The sequence below is a fragment of the Ascidiella aspersa genome, chromosome 5 (assembly GCF_963924565.1).
Source record: "Ascidiella aspersa chromosome 5, kaAscAspe10.2, whole genome shotgun sequence".
Taxonomy (NCBI): Eukaryota; Metazoa; Chordata; class Ascidiacea; order Phlebobranchia; family Ascidiidae; genus Ascidiella; species Ascidiella aspersa.
This window is the reverse complement of record NC_139451.1, coordinates 29802395-29819339: the sequence shown is the minus strand read 5'-3', so window position 1 is coordinate 29819339 and position 16945 is coordinate 29802395. Positions and strand designations below refer to the sequence as shown.

At 34.1% G+C, this 16945-nt stretch overlaps 1 protein-coding gene across 1 annotated transcript; it reads right to left on the bottom strand.

The window, feature by feature from the left end:
* Window positions 1–710: 710 nt before the first annotated feature.
* Window positions 711–12633, bottom strand: LOC146146283 (kelch-like protein 12). The gene is made up of 12 exons (XM_083390347.1): window positions 12515–12633; window positions 10209–10332; window positions 9773–9923; window positions 9328–9545; window positions 7837–7983; window positions 7353–7440; window positions 6816–6931; window positions 5386–5566; window positions 3661–3810; window positions 2937–3101; window positions 1316–1439; window positions 711–836 (listed from the first exon to the last, which is right to left on the bottom strand). Exons 1-12 carry the CDS (start codon window positions 12577–12579, stop codon window positions 731–733), a joined length of 1635 nt encoding a protein of 544 aa, XP_083246473.1. The 5' UTR covers window positions 12580–12633; the 3' UTR covers window positions 711–730.
* Between the last annotated feature and the right edge of the window lie 4312 nt (window positions 12634–16945).

Here is a 16945-nt window from a genome sequence, read left to right as displayed (position 1 = left end):
GGGGGCACTCCCCCGAAAAAAATTTTTGCGGCCACGCCCTCTAGATTGGCTTAAAATTGTACCAAAAATGTTTTAACAAATGTCAACCATGTAATTTTACGATTTTTTTTTGCACTTTTCCGTAGCTAATAATATTTAACGTTGTGAAAGCACTATATCATTTTCATGAAAAGGGCACTTTTGCCCCCCCTTAGCAAAGGGCAGGAGGGGCGCTTGCCCCCCCGCGCCCCCCCCCCCCTCTCCGGCGTCCCCGGGCCTATACACGAGTCCAGGGACCGAGGAGCCGACATGGAAAAGCAGCGTTTATCGAGCGTCCTGCACCGCAAACCCCGTGTAACAAGTAGAAATAAAGTGAAGGAGGAATCTAAACTGATTTGAAAAACGTTTTTTACAGAAGATCGTATTTTTGTAAAACAATTATTAACGAAAAATGTTAAGAACACACAACCCACCACTGGGTGGGGCTCGCAACTCGCATCATACAAATAACAATCGGAGTTAAAACAAAAAACAAGCATAATTGTAAAATTTAGCATAAATAACTACTTATTTAAACAATAAAAAACAAAAATAACTGAATAAAGGTGTGCCACATTAAGTCCTATAAAATTGTACAGGTTAAGTAAAAAAAAAACAGTTGACAAGTAGCACCACTTGGTTCTGTGAAGCAAATTGGTACTGGACAGTGGACGCTAAAAAACTTTGTGGAATTAGCAAATGTCTGTGCAATTCAAACTGCAACAATGCAACTAGAGGAGGCAAAATCATCAGTGTGGAAACAAACGGTCCACTTGTTTTCTTGCGGGTCGTAAACTTCCACTGTTTTATTGTAAAATCTGTAACAAGATGTACCGCAACGATATAAACAATTTTTAAAACAAAACAAAAAGTTTTGTTATAGGAAATATGGTAAAATAATGGTAAGCATAAATCAGAAACAATCGGTTAAATATGTAGAAAAAACAATAAACACGAAGCAAAAATGCATGCCACATCGAGATTGCGACCAAATACTAAAGCATTTCAATTTTAAATGATACTACAACTTACCTTTGTGTTTAATAATAGTGTTAACTAATAAATTGTTGTATTTTTACTTGTTTGTTTGTTTTAATTTTAACTTAATATGCACTTCGAGCGATCAGCCACGTAACTTCTCAAATTTTAAAGCTTGATTTCAGTTTGGCAATAAATATTTAAAATGATGAAAATGCAAAATAAATCCCCTCAGCTCACAACAAACTATTATATAAGTTCAAGTTAATATTTATCTTTTAAAATAGGAAGAATATTGTTTTTTCTTCGGAATCCTCACCCGCAAATAACATAGAGCTTTCCTTGCAACACACAAGTTGCATGGCGGGACCGTCCAACGTTGGTGGGTCGAACTTGAGTCCACGAGTGGCTTTTGGGGTCGTATTTTTCTACTGTGGTTAAAGCTGGGAATAAAAACAAGTGGTAAAGTTTGAACAAAACCTTCTTTATGTAAAAGAACAATTAATTTAAAAATGAAACCCAACTGAAACGGGTATCGTTGATTTTCGCAACTATAGTTAGACATCATTGGTCTAAACCGTTTTTGTTGTTGTTGAACTTGGGTCGCGCCCCAAGGAGGAGTGTTGGGCGAGCAAGGGGTGCAAAAGAAAGGGGGCTCACTAAGAAAACACAACTAACTGTCACGTACAAGATAATGTGAATTTGAGTACATATACAATTAAAATATTTAGAAAAAATGCGTTGTCTTCGTCCAGTTACCTATTAGTTTATATACCCAATACCTAAGCTAAGATTTTCATTGTATATTTGTTAGTTTTGTAAACAATGTTGGTGCTTTTTAAACGATTTTGAAATAATTGACAACTTTTGACTTAACGTGTAATATTTTCCAAAATTGTGACTTTTTTGACGAGTAATGATCACCTACCTTACGTTAAATTTTACATTTTGATTTCTTGGGTTACCGTTACATTTTTCGCGTTAAATATATTGGAATGAGCTGGCAAACGAAATATGTATTGAAAGTGTAGAGAGCAAGGATGTCCAATAATTTAGGATGGGAGTCAATAGCCGATGCAAACGATAGTATCGGCACTCGTCCGATACTACAATCGTATCGGTTCCGACCCGATACCAAAGTATTACAGGAATTTCAGCCATGATTTTTTTATTCAACGTAGCCGTTTCTACCTTGAAATGCAAACAACAAAACTAATTAAATGAGACAACATAAAGTAACTAAACTTTTAAACGCTAAATCAAATAAAATGAAGTTTAAAATTCTAATAAATGAAAATATCGGCTAGCGCTATCGGAATATAATGTCAAGTATCGGACATCCCCAGTTCAAAGTACAAGTTGACCTAATGTGACGTGATATCTACTTTATACACTGAACAGTTGTTAGCTGGGCACTTGTTGCGCAATATTAAGTTCCTCATTACCTCTCTTGTGCGGTTTGTTAATTAGGAAACGTTCAGGATTACCGAGAGGGGGTAAACAGCCGCCATTACCCAGTGACCCACGCATAACTTCGTAAACACATTTTGTGTCGTTATTTTGCAAGTGGGCTCACAATGTTAAAAGCTCCAGGACCCTTCCATATTCATTTTGGGATAATTTTCATTGTGGTTTATTAACAGAATTTTGGAAAGTTTAGAGTTATTTTCGCAACATTCGTTTTAAAACATCCTAATAATATATTTTAGTTTTGTTTAAGATAACGTTGTGCCGACGTCTCAATTTCGGGTAAACTTTAATTTAAACAAACAACTTTTATTTAAACAAAAACTTTCTTCTGATCTGTTTTACAATATTTCCTGATAAGTTACGAAACAACTCAGTAAAAACAGTTAATTTTGAGATGGTTGGTTGCCTTAGATTAGAATATATTACAAGCCCATCGAATGTTTATTCAAGAAGGTAAACAATACAATTACCATGGAAGCCACAAGTTGCGTAAATGTTTCCTTGAAACACAGCAACTGAAACACCTCCTCTAGCTTCATTCATGGGTTGAATTGCTGACCATTGATTATCCAAGAACTTCTCGCATGAGTTAAGGCGTGTTGAACCATTCCATCCGCCAATAACAAAAAGTGAACCTAGCAAAAACATATAAAACTCAACACACAAGTTTATAAAAAAAATTTGACCTAAAAATAATTTATTTTGACAAAATTTTATCCTGTTAGAAATACATTGATTTAAATAACAATATTCACACGTTTTTTATACCGTATATTGCTCTAATGAAGATTCAATGCGGTTAAAATGACTTTGAATATAAAAATTGAACAATAAATTAAAAAAAATGATTTTTTGACTTAAATTTATTCGATAAAAAAAAACATTGCGTTAATTAGTGAAAAAAACATTGCGTTAATTAGTGACGTCATACGAAGCGCAGTTGCCTTAAAATTGCTCGTAAGCCATTAAACTGTTTGAGCAAAGTTACTCACCAGATATTCTAACCTTATAATAACCATAACATCGAGAGTATTAATCTGTTTTAACCAGAGTTTGCGAAAACATAATTCAGCTCCTATACGTTACGGCAACAAAGACATATTTTTATGTTTACGTTACAGTGCTTTTATCATAGAAATTTAGAAACACCCGCAAACAGCTGATAGCGAAGGTAAAGTCAACTTTCATCCTTACCTTCGAATTCGACAATTGCGTGGTTATATTTAGGTTGCATCAAGTTTAGCCCCTTGCTCCAGGAATTGTTGTCGGGGTCGTAGATCATACAAGTTGATCGTTGCCTGTTGTTGTTGTTGCTATCAAGACCACCGGTGACGTAGACCAAACCTGGGTTCAAAGCAAAAATATTTATATTTTAAAACGGAAGCTTTGAACAGATAAATAAAACCAACAACGAAAAGCCAAACTTATGGGTAAATTGTTATGTATATTGTCCAAATATTGTACTCGGTTATTTGTTAATACATTATATTTCGTCATATTACGATTAAAACAATGACATTTTGGAACACATAATTTGAATAAACGAAAATGAGAAAAAAAACAATACATTTGTCACAAAATTGGCGAACTTTATAGAATAGTGTTTATTCATAGGATATCAACTATATCTATAGGAGAGAACAAAAAATTGCCACTTTATTAGTAGTCTCCCCAGCCTTTAATATAACATATGGTTACGCTATAAAACTGACATATTTTAAGGAAAAATAATTTGCAGAAAATCACAAGGAATGTTAGGTACGAAAATACGCTTCTAAGATAAGTACTCGACCCGGCCGAGTAATGCACTGTGCCGGGTATTTGGGTTTGGAATTTTGCGAAACAGCTTAACTCGGTGACTGACAGTCATTTATGCTTGTCCATGCGCTAACTAGGAAAAGTGTTTTCCTATTTTATTACCAGAACATTTTTTACTTGGCACAAATAATTTAATTTGCAATCTTGATTGTCGTACTTTGTTCGTTTGAACTACAAAAGTGTGTCAATGAAATACCTAGCTGTTATTCATTTTTTCGTTAAGCGATTTTTTTTCGATTTTTTTCGTAAATCAGCGAAGTGATCGACGAAATAGTAAAACAGTTGGAAAACATTGTGCAAATTTGCAAAATACTTCAGACATGTTTATCCTTTTAAATCCGGGTGGTCCAAACTCTGGCACGCGGGCAGCATAATAATTTCAGTTTACATAAATTTTTTACAGTTGCATTCATTCATTCAGTTGCCGAACGAGCGCCACGTTTTCTAGAAGTAGGCTACAATTCGTTACCAAAGGTTACATCATGATATGCAGTAAACAGCTGTTTTTGGTATTTATGACGTAACAATGGTATAAAGTTAGTTTTCATTAGAGGTCGTGTGGGTTTGAACACAGTTAACATACCGCGGGCGACAGCCTATATTTAAACTCAGACAGGATAGGGTGTTGTTTGACTTAGGCTAAAAGTTATAAAATTAGCCAAGTACAACAATTCTTCAAAAAATGAATCTCAAAAGAAAGGTGACAGAGAAAAAACGAGTGTTCAATTCTAACTCGAGGAAAACTTATTTATTTGCCGGCACCAATGGTAAAGTCCGAAAGAGTTTAATATGAACCGACATTACAACACCAAACATGAGGAAAACGGAAAATTAACGGAAATTACATCAGGTACTTCTCGGGAAGCATTTTAAAACAACTGGAAGGTAACTTATTCAAACAAAAAACACGATCTCCTATTTGGGGCTGATAAAAACGCTTAACTTGCATTATTTAATATAATTAAAGTAAGAATTTGCAGTTTATTGATTACTTTGGGGTTTCGGACTGAGGCCCGCAAGGCTACCTCAAAAAGTTTTGCGGTCCTTTATTCTTGCAACCGTGGACCACCCTGTTTTAAATACGTCATAGTTCTTTCTCACCATGTAATACAGCACAAGCAGCATTATGTCGACCTGCTGGCATATTGGCCAAAGTTGTCCAAGTTTGATCGAAGAGGTCAAACATTTGGCAACTTTTACTGTTTTCACCAAATCCTCCAAAGACGAAAACCTTGTTCTTAAACTTCACCGCCACCGCGCAATAAACTGGCACGATCGGTTGCTGAAAATAAACAAACATATGTCGGGTGAAACGCCACAATTAGACCGTAAATGAAAACTAACACACAATCAGGAAAAATCACGTATATCAAATTTCATTGGCTAAATTTCAAGTTTACCACCGAATAATAACCCGAATACCACATTAAACGCGCTTAAATAGTTGGATAACAAACTATTAACGGCTATCAAAAGTTGAGTACTGAAATTACATAACTGGTCACATGGAAAAAGTAAAATAGAAAACAGGCGGACTAGTTTTTGTTGTTGTTGTCATAATAATGCGTTCGTTTGAGATTGATTATAGCAGAGGCCGTTTACGTCGTCGACCTTCAAACGTTCATTATTCAAGGTTGACTGCATCGCGGGCCACATAAAGTAGGCTGCATGCATGTCTAAAGATGACGTCACAAGGCAACATCGAAAAACATAAGCTCGAAAAACTTGCTTCTGTCGTCAATGTTATGAGACTGGGGAAAATGGTGCGCGAAGCACGAAAAATTTGCGTATATGACAAAACTTTTAATTTAGAAGACTGCATTTTATAAGCATAGAATGTTCGCGGAAACCGTGTGCGTATCTTACTAAAATTTTAAGGATATCTTGCATACCGCAATTGCTAAATAAAAAAGACGTTATCGTTTCACGCAAAAAGGTTTTAACCAGACCAATTTGGCTGAAATTGCATCTTGGAAGACGCCCGAACGTCACAGTAAAAACCTGTAAAACAATTTGTTCTGGCAGCGCGATATATTTTATCGTACATTTACTTCAAAACGCAAATATATCGTATAAGTTCGCAGAACAGCATTTCAAAAAGTTCCATTTACGACGTTCTGCGACTTTTCTTAAACCGGTCTAACACTTACCAAAATTCGGCGTTCTTGCCAGCCTCTGTATCCGAAATTAGGGAGCGATAGGAACTGTTTTATTTAAGGTATAACCGGAAAAATGTGATCATAACCTAACAATTGCAGTATGCTTAGCTTTCTTTGAATAAACCCTCAAAGGACGCATTGTAATAATTCAACAGTGCTTCGCGGACCACGAACAATGATGTCGGGCCTGGGTTTCTGTTAAAGGGTCATTATTTTGTGACCCGCGGGCCTGGGTTTGGACCACCCTGGCCTAAATAATGTAATCTGCATTTAAGTTCACAGTATAAATTTTCATTTAACTTTTTTTTAAACTATGTATTGATACTAAGATACATGTTTATAAATACACAGCAATTATATACCATTATTTACCGGCAATGCTTCTTTTTGCTTAGTTACTACATCAATTAGAACACATTGCTTCTTTGAATTGGAACCTCCAACTATCAGAATCTTCGTCGATTCTTCTGCTTGGGAGTAACATAATTCTAAAAACAAATATTAACATAAATTTAGATATATTTCTTCTATACATTTAAAAACGGACATTGGACAGCCTAACGAGTTTATTGTTACTAAGGCTAACAGCTTTTGAGTTATGGTGCCTAACACATTACATATCAAAAGTATACAGCATATTTGTTTGACAACTACATTTCAAAAATATTACTGATAAGATTGTACCAATCTTCTGTTTCACAATTAAATGAAAGTTCGTAAGTTTACATCTTCTTTATATCAACTTTAACATAGAAAATAAATGAATCAGATTGGAAAACCTTTGCCAAAAGTATATATGTGTCAATGCTGGTGGTATAAGCTGCATGTAGCCACGCTATATAGGACACTAATTTTTGCCATCAGATTCATAATAAAAGTCATTTATAGTGATGATAAATTAATAGTGACCTTGAGATTTGGGTTGGGATTTTGTAAGAAAATTTTTCATCACATCCATCACAGCATGACAGCAAGCAAAATTCTGACGAACAAGTGTCTAAAACATAGTTATAATGTTACATTCACAAATTCATTTTATTTTGTTTTTAATGCGAGAGACAGACTAGGGATAGAATTCAAATTAGAACTGAAACCCATTAATAAATTAGTAAATTAAAGCAGGATAATGTGGAACATGATGGGACACATTCAAAATGGAGAAAATCTCAACCAGGGTTTTTTCATTTTAATAGTTGTTACTTAGATTAAAACAACACAACAGATGACACATAAAAAAGCAAAGTATTAGATTAATAAAAGGTTTCTGGCATTTCTCATTAACTGCATTTGCTAAGCACATAGACTGGAAGATCGCATTTAAAAAGTTCAATAAACCAGATTTTTTGTAATGTAAAGCTAGTGAATTTAAGTCATTTTAAACAACTTAACCAACCTCGTCAATAACACTGGTCTGCAAGAATTCACCAGAAAGTCTTGAAAGGTCAAGTTGAGAGAAGAGGTTCACAAAATGTTCCCCACGACTGGGAAGATTGAAGTAAACCCAATGAATAATTCCAGTGAAAATAGATTCTTCTTGTCCCTACATCAAATAACAAAAAGACAAAGTATACACTACAGCAATAAAACAATAAATTCTATAGTTGTTGACAGACAATTTGTAATATATTTAGGGCAGTGGTTCCCAAAACTTTTCGTTCTTGCGAACCTCTTATATTTAAATAGGCAAAAATGTTCAGATGTATTCCATAATTATGCACAACTAACCGAAGTTTGATTTAGGCTTCCATTCATCGCCTAATTACTATTTTGAAACTCAATAAGGAAACTGTAATTTGTTGTAAGTAAAAATGGAGAAAATAAGGTCAGCTAACATCTAAAACTACTTTAACTAAACTTTTGGTCTGATTTACTTCAGGTTTGTAATTCCAAGTGTAACACTCGCTAAAGTGATCTAAATATGAAGATATTTTATATTATAGTTCTATTTTTTTATTAAGCTTCTATTTATATCATCTCTTTGTTTATAATTTTCAGAAAGGGCTAGAATCCAGCCGCTAGATTATAGTTGGTAACACATATGTGCATGTGCATCTTTCATTGAATAATGATATGGCTTGTACTAACAGATTGTAGCAAGCATTGCCTTATGGTTGTTTCCTCGACTCGCTTCCCCTGAGCCTGTGTAGCTCAGTTGATAGAGCGACGGTCAAGGTATGACCGGAGGTCGTGAGTTTGAACCTCACTGAAGGCTTTTTAGATATTTCGTTATTAAAAAGGACTCCAGCCATAAGGGCAAAAACAACAAGAACGCCTGAATAAAACAAAGTTGAGTTAGGAAAAAGACCAAAATAGGACTAATACCTAATAGTTTTAATAATTCCTAAATCGGAATTAGTCCTAAAGTTGTCAAAATGAGGCCTAAATGACCAAAATAAGGTTAATGTACAATTTTTTACCTAACCTGGAACCACACCCCTTACTTTACCACAAACTACACATAAACTTTAATGAAACCTAATTTATAATGTCTACCCCACCCATTACTCAATACTAACACTGAACAGGGTCAAACAATCCGGTGCCATAACAGCGGAGCGATGAGGCGCAATTGAAACTAGGGCATACAAACATGGACACCAACGGCTGATACCACAGACCGATGTCCCAAAATTTTCCATGTCTTCTTGCTACCGGTTAAAGGGTTATTTTGTCCATTTAGACTTTATTCCCATAATTTTAGGACTTATTCTAAAAAGGTTTGTGGCTTTTTCCAACTAATATTCAATTCCATCGTGGATATTACTGAGTATTTAGATAAATTGTTGTTTTAAGATGTTATTGTGTTTTGATTTTAAAAATTATATTGAATAAAATCCTATTTGTACTACAAAATTTAGCAAACAATGTGTGACACTTCACTTACTTTAGCATGTTCATGATTGATTATCGCAGACATAGAGTAAAAATCCAGTTGTTTAAAATCATCTTGTTGTACAACAGCTTTAAAGTTGTCAAGTATCACTTCTTTTGCTCTTTCCTCAATTTCTGTGAGGTTGTAGCGTTGAGCATAAGCCATTATTTCCAAGCAATTATCAACATCCACCATTTGCAAGATGTACTTGGCACATTTCAATTTAAGAACTATAAAAAACAATATGGTGTTCAAAGTTTTTAATTAAATAACCAAACCAGGCCATGTCAAACAATAATCGTATAAAACCTAATTCAGAGACTGTTGTTAATATTTATACAGTTAAAATCGTATACCGCACATTACTCCAATTTAAACTATTCTGTGAATTTATTAACTTTATATTAGGCAAAGAAAATTATAAATTAAAATCGATAATATTAATTAATATAAATACATCCGGTTTGTGTGTAGTCAGCATCTTCATGCAATTCCAATGCATTCTCATTTGTAATCTGTGCATCATTAGTGTAAATGCAATTTAAAAGTCTCTCCAGTTGTTCATCTGTCATTTTAATTTCAATCACAGCAGCATTTTTTTCTTTCAACTAAACAGTAACATGAGATCACATTATGTGAAATTATATTATGTGTGTTAGTTCATCATTCAGTTTATGAAATTAAAAACACATATTTATTTAAAAAACAAAACACTGCAAAACACTAGCAGGTAGGTCAGGAATAAACAGGACATTCCACAAAGCACACTAAATAATTATGTTAACACACAAGAATTAAATTAGTCAATCTATTTATCTTAAAAGTGCACATAACGATACAATGCATTACATAGTTCACCAAAATGCCTTTTTCATATTTCTATATTAACTTACCTCGGTTCTAAAGAGATTTCTAAAGAATACTGACGTAAGACCAAGCACAACTCTGTGAACATCAAAACATTTGGTTTCTGCCTTGAGCGTTGCATCACAAAATTGCTTTTCAAACTTGCGATCACTAAAAATAGAAATGCTTATTCAGGACACCTACTAAACAAATGGTTCTGCATTTTTTCACTTTTATAGCGAGGCCAGTATGATAGCCAAGATAGCCGAGAAATTGAAAATTCCTAAATATAAACGGTTTGATGACCGGCACAGCTTTTTGTAGAATAGGTCGTCCTGTTTAGTTTTGCATATGACTTAAATTGGGGCAAATAGATAAAAACTTATGTTTTCCGAAGTTTTTTTCAAGTGATGGACTCTTTGAAGTTTAGAATATACACCAGGGGCGACTTAAGTGATTTAGAGATTACTCCTACAACCGTTACAGTAATAAGTTATGCTGCATAGAAACGTTTTGTTGACAACAACTAATACTGAACATTTATGCTCAAAGTGGAATACTGGATTATAAAAAAAAAATGTCAACATATTTCAACCCTAAACCTGCATTTATTTCAAACAAGAAAGACAAAGTGGTTGTCATAATGCATCTAAAAGTATAAGGTGGCTACTGCGCTTTCTATATGCCTAAATAGCAAGTGGGTATACAATTGCCTGCCCGTTTCTTTAAACAATTATGGTGCTTTCTTAAAATATGAAACCGTCAGTGGCACATGTTCTTCTAATTACAGTGTAATGGCAGGGTTGGTAAATTTCATATTTTCACAGCTAAAAAAACCAATCCCCACCGACAAAGCGCGCGAAACTTGAACTGGTCAAAGCTAGGCTATATAATTCAGTTGTGATCATTGCGGAGGCAAATAACGTGTAAATTTTGGAAGAAATGTGTATTTGGAAACGTAACCAGCAGTTTATGCGACAACACAAGTAGTGGGTATACTTTGTTTGTTAAAAAAAGGTATAGAGTTTTCTTTCCATGTACTTTTTCACACTTTATTAAAACATAAAGATAAGTTTCAAAAGTATGCAAGGGTGTCTTCAAAATTGTTTTTTGAACTAGTCAAGCTGGTAAAATCATACATGGAAAAGAAAGATACGAATTAAAAGGCTTTTCGACCTTTCCAGGAATATAGTTTTATTGGAATTAAAAAAAATAACCGGCTTAACCTTTTAAAATAACATTCCTAATATGAAACCTACAAAAACCCGTAAAAAACTAATGGTTTCTATCAAAAAGCATCTTCAGACACGGTAAAAAAGTAGTGCACGCGCTATCTCGCTAAAAACGCGTTTAGTCGTGTCTGTCTGCTGTGCGTAAGATTTGCGTCAAGTCTGGTCGGTGGAGACGCGACAACAAAAGAAATAGCGTTCCATCTCATTAGTCGCGATCAGTCTGCTTTAAAGCGTTTTTGTCTAACCGGTGGGGATTCAGCCTAAAGAACTCAGTCAAGGTACACTTAAATATACCATCACATCGCAAGCAATTAATGCAGGGGTAGGAAACCGTTTTAACACAAGGGCCAGTTTAATGCTTATCGGAGGGCCGCACATCAAATAAACACTAATTAATATTTTCAATTTTTACTAGAAAAAGTAATGAGCTACTAGGCTGCAGCTTCGGCAGTTTTGTCGGTGCTGTCTACTTGTGGATTCGGAAAAACTTTTTCTACAATTTAAATGAAGCCTTTCTCGTACGGATCGGCTCAGTACAATTTAATTAACAGTCTTAATTCAAAACCAGTCATTAAACACCTCAGTCAATATGCGTGGCAAAAGTCTGTTACACCCTGAACGTACCAGACGTACCAGTGACACAAGTAAAACTTTATGAATCAAGATTGTTTTGTAACAGATGCTTCCCATTCGAGTTCAACTACATTAGTATAGCGGTGTAGCCTGTGGGTTACATCGCACTTCAAATAGGAAACTGATAGAGCAAAAGTCTCAACATGGTGCACACTAAAAGCATTATTTAGGGAAAAATAGCTGGAAGAAGGTAAAGGGCAGCAAAAAAATGGAAAAAGGCGGGTCGCACGTTGCCCACCCCTGATTTAATAGATATACAGGATATTTATTGAAAAACTTTTTCGCAAAAAGTATGCATATTAATTAATGGCGTCAAATTTGTTAGCAAACAATATAGTTTTACTAATTTAAATGTGAAACAGATATAAAACAAAGATTTAATATGGTCTTTGGTTATTACAAAGTAATACTGTGTTATGCAAAACATCTTGTCATTATAGGGTATTCTTTCCAGATGTCACAATAGCTATTATGAATAATTTAATTACCGGTTAAGCAGTTCCAACATATCAGATTGTTCTTGAAATGTTGTCAAGACATCTGCTGTTGTCATGTTGAAGTGTGGAAAACTTAACAGGACAGCTTGGTAATTATACGACTAGTATTGGCTGCAATATGAAAACATATTGTAGTATTTACTAATTATTAAATATCAAAACGTTAAAAAAATCCACAGACATTATACGACAAAAACTGCGGGCTTTTTTTTTCAGCAAAACAAAGGAATTGTCAGGCACTCATTAGCTGTGTAGAAACGAAACACTAACAAATATACGGACATTTTGAAAGTCAAATTTCTCTTTGTAGTTTTGTTATGAGTAGGGCGGTTATTTTTTCACCCAAAAATAAAAAATTTGAACTGGAAAAATTAAAATTTTGACAAATTTTAAACAGAATATTTTTATATAATTTAAACAACATATTGTTGTCTGAAGTTGTGTAAATAGTTGGAATACAATATAAAAATAATTGTGAAAATTAACAAAGACTAAGATCATTGAAATGGGATAATTATTGCAAATCACAAGTTAGCAAATGCAGCAAATATTTTTCAATACATTGGTCCAAATCAGGGATACAAAACCGTATAAACCCAAAACAAAGCTTGTGCTAAATTTAATGCAATAAACTAGGCCTACTTGAGTGGTTAATTCTGGTGACTCGCTTATATCGTTTATAATAACCTTGATCAAGTCGAAGATTTAATACACTTAAAATGTCATTAAATTTAATTCAAAACTATTTTTAGCGCTGGTCTAGAATCCTATCAAAACGCACATTTTTTGGGTTAGGGTCGGTCCAGTATTATTCTTAAATAATGAATATAATAATACTTGGCCAACCCACACCCAAACGCTAACTCCCTCCCTAACCCAAATATTGTGAGTTGATTTATTAATGTGGTAGGATGGTTAGGATTCTAGACCAGCGCCAATTAAATTTTAATTCTTTAATGGGATGGTTTCCACCACTAGAGGCGTTGCGTGAGTCAGATGAACAGTTGCGAGCGCCTATCTTTTACAATGGTAATCCGTGGTTTTCAATTACGTGTTTTCGCGCTTTGTTTTTGTAGAATCTATTATGAAGCTAATTATTCGTTTAAAGTTAACTTTAATTAATACCTATAATCAGTTTTTATTCGCAATTTCGTCAAATGTGGGTAGCGAGAAGTTGTTAAACATGTACTGTTACAACTTTAATTTTGTACTTAAAATAGGGTTTCGGTTAAAACCAGGAAGCATTTGCGTCAACTTTAAATTATAAATAAAATGTAATTAGAATATTTAAGGCCAGCTAGTTGGGAACAAAGCTGAAATAAGCATTTTTATGAGGGAATATTGTAGTTTTTTGTGGTACTGCTGTTTTTTAACCTATAACTTTGCATTTTGCAAGTTCATTCACACTTTTTAACAGTCATTTTTAATTCGAAAATATATCTTCTGTATAGTATTCTAAAGGACATTGTATTGCTTGTGAATTAACTTAAATTTTTCACCAGATATTTCTTTTGTACTCAACATTAATTTAACACCTTTTCATACAAGATACCTCACATCTTAGGAAAATATTCGAGTGATCCACATCCTTTTAAAACAACTAACTATTTGTACTGTTTTGAAATGGGTGTAATTTTGTAAATGTTATCTTATTATAACCTTTCTTACAAGTGACTCCATGTGGTTTCACAAAAGTTGAATAAATATAGCCTGGAGCCCTAGAGCAGACACTATCATGCAAGCTTGTGCATTTGGCTGAAAAATCAGGCACTTGCTGAATTCCGAAGAATATTTTAGCTACAGAACTGAAATCTTACATCTTGACAAAGAAACCGTATATTTGTCGAACAACGCCAGGACAATGAAAGAAGTTTGTAAGTTTCCAATGTTACAAACAAGTCACAACTACAATGAATCTTATCATTCTTCAAATAGTAGTCAAATCACTAGAATAATATTGTACTGATTTTAATATGAAATTTAGTAGAATGTTTTTTACTTGTGTTTTTTTGTGTACTTCAGGTTTGCAAAGCATCAATTTAATTCGCAGCGTTTAAAACAACTGTATAATTTTGTTTCACTTCGTATCATACAAAAAATAAATGCATATTATGAAGTTTAATAAAACAAGCAAAACTGTTGACTTTTTGTTAGGTGTGAACCGTAGTATATGGCACCAAGAACTGATTAAAAGAGTTTTTTAATGCAGGCTTGTTTGAATCTTCCCTTGTAGAAATTATATTTCCAGATTTGTCTGTTTTGATTCCAAACCTATAAAAACGGTATAAATAATTTTTATAAGATAATGATTATTTGCTACAAATAAAACAGTATAGCAACTAAACAAGTGTATTTTTTGAATTATAGATTATTATTTATTTCAACTAAATCAAACACCGTTAAAGAATCCCATAACTTAAAAAAACTGCATATAACAAACTAATATAATCAGGGAGAACTAGAGGTAGAAAATAAACTTTTACCTGTTAGATCACTTGGAAAGCAGCATCTGCTTAAATTGTATTCCAGTACCAGTTTCTTTAGTTCCATAAATTGTTAACCCAGGAAGAGAATGCATAGCAGGTTTAATATTACCAAACAAGTATTTTCTAGAAGTTTACACAAAATTCTCACTAACTTCAGAAAATTATAAACAACATTATTAGTAAAAATTGACCAATATATCTAACTTCATTATGGTAAACCCTTTACTTGGTAAATGCATGCTAGTTTAATGCACTTTCTGGACCAATAACTAGAAGCTTACCCCTAAACATACCACAGCCACCTTGCCAAACAAATTTCTCGTGAAAGATTTTCTGAGTGTGATAACAAGCTAAAATCGTAAACTAACTTAAATAACAATTCAGTCTTTGATTCGGGGAGTGGGAAAGGCGTAAATTACAACAATTTATTGCCAGGATAGTTTGATGACTGGAAAAAGCAATGTTCACATACTTCTTTGCGATAAAAATTGAAAAAAAATGGTCTGATAGTGACTACAGGGATAAACTTACCAGTTAAACCGGTCAAAATGTCGCAAACGGCCCTAATAACTGAATTATCGACCAAATAGTGCCAGTCTCAGACCTATCGCCATTGTAAAAAAATGCGACTTCATCTGAGTCGGTCCGCGCGACCCCTAGTGGTGGAAACCATCCCATTTCGTTGCAACATGTTTTTATTTATGGCGGTAAAGAAGCAATGAACCGTGACGCTGGTAACCAGCCAACCGAGACCTGGGCGAAGTTGGCGTGCTGGATTGGTTTTGGGCAATATCTCCAAAAGTTGTGACGATACAAAGTTGAAATTTCTACACAATCCTTATATTGCTTACATCTTTCCAGCAATCACACTTTCAGCGAAAAAATGTTAATATTTATTTCTATGAATATTAATATATTCACAGCTAAATTAACACATAATTTTCAAACTTTCTCGCTAATTTTTTCACGAAATAAACTACAAGACATACTCTTCAAAATGAGACATCGCTTGTAGTCAATATCAATCGGGCCTTGCTTTAATATGCGATCAAAAATTTCATAACAGCTCAAGTTCGACATATGGCCTTTCGATTTCAAATGCCCCAAATAGCATCTAATATTCACGTTAGAGATCTAAAATTCATAGGGTCTGTTTGTTTCCCTTCGTTTACCAAAAGGTACTTACGACTCTTGCCGGAATCAGATCGATGATTATTACCTCTAGTTTCCTAGAGAACGACTCAACTCGTGAAGGCCATTCCAAGATCGCCAATCATTATACCTGACCATAGCGCAATATTTGGTAGCGTATATTTAACAAACTTTTCTAGCAACACTGGACAGGAAAAATCGTTGGTCATTTCACCACTTGACAGAATATTTGTTTTTGCATTTTTAATGACGTTCGTACAAATATCTAAAAAAGGATTTAGTTCAAAATCAATAATTAGGTTTTCGTCTTTTTGCATATCTTCCATATCGACATCCGATACAGTTTCATCAAAAGTGATTTGACGTCCAATTTTTTGCCGTAAAAATCGCCAACTGCTTTCCGCGTTAATTGCATTTCTCGTCAAGAATAAAATAGCCATGTGGTTAATAATTTCGGTTATTTCTTCTATGGTACCAGCGCAAGTAATTAAACCCATAATATACATTACTTCACGCCTGCGCTTGCTTACCATACCTGCAAACGTTTTCATATTTTTCATAGTATGACTTCCGCATAAATATAAAAAAGGTTTTAACAAAGTAATTTCGTTCGCTTTACCTGTCACTACTTGTAAACATCGAGCTAAATACGTTTCCAAGCTCTCTTGAAAAATTTCAGCCAACACGGACTGAATTAATGCGACACTTCCATCGCATATTGAAAGGCGAGCGCGCGATTTTCCGCAAATTAGATTTTCGTCGCTTTTAAAAGAAGCAATAAAAT

Excerpts from the sequence above, each read along its gene's own strand:
- LOC146146283 (XM_083390347.1), bottom strand. The coding sequence starts at position 12,579 with ATGACAACAGCAGATGTCTTGACAACATTTCAAGAACAATCTGATATG. Across the intron at positions 3,102-3,660 it reads CGCAATTGTCGAATTCGAAG|GTTCACTTTTTGTTATTGGC; the intron begins GTAAGGATGAAA and ends TGTTTTTGCTAG. Across the intron at positions 837-1,315 it reads AAGCTCTATGTTATTTGCGG|ATTTTACAATAAAACAGTGG; the intron begins GTGAGGATTCCG and ends ATCTTGTTACAG.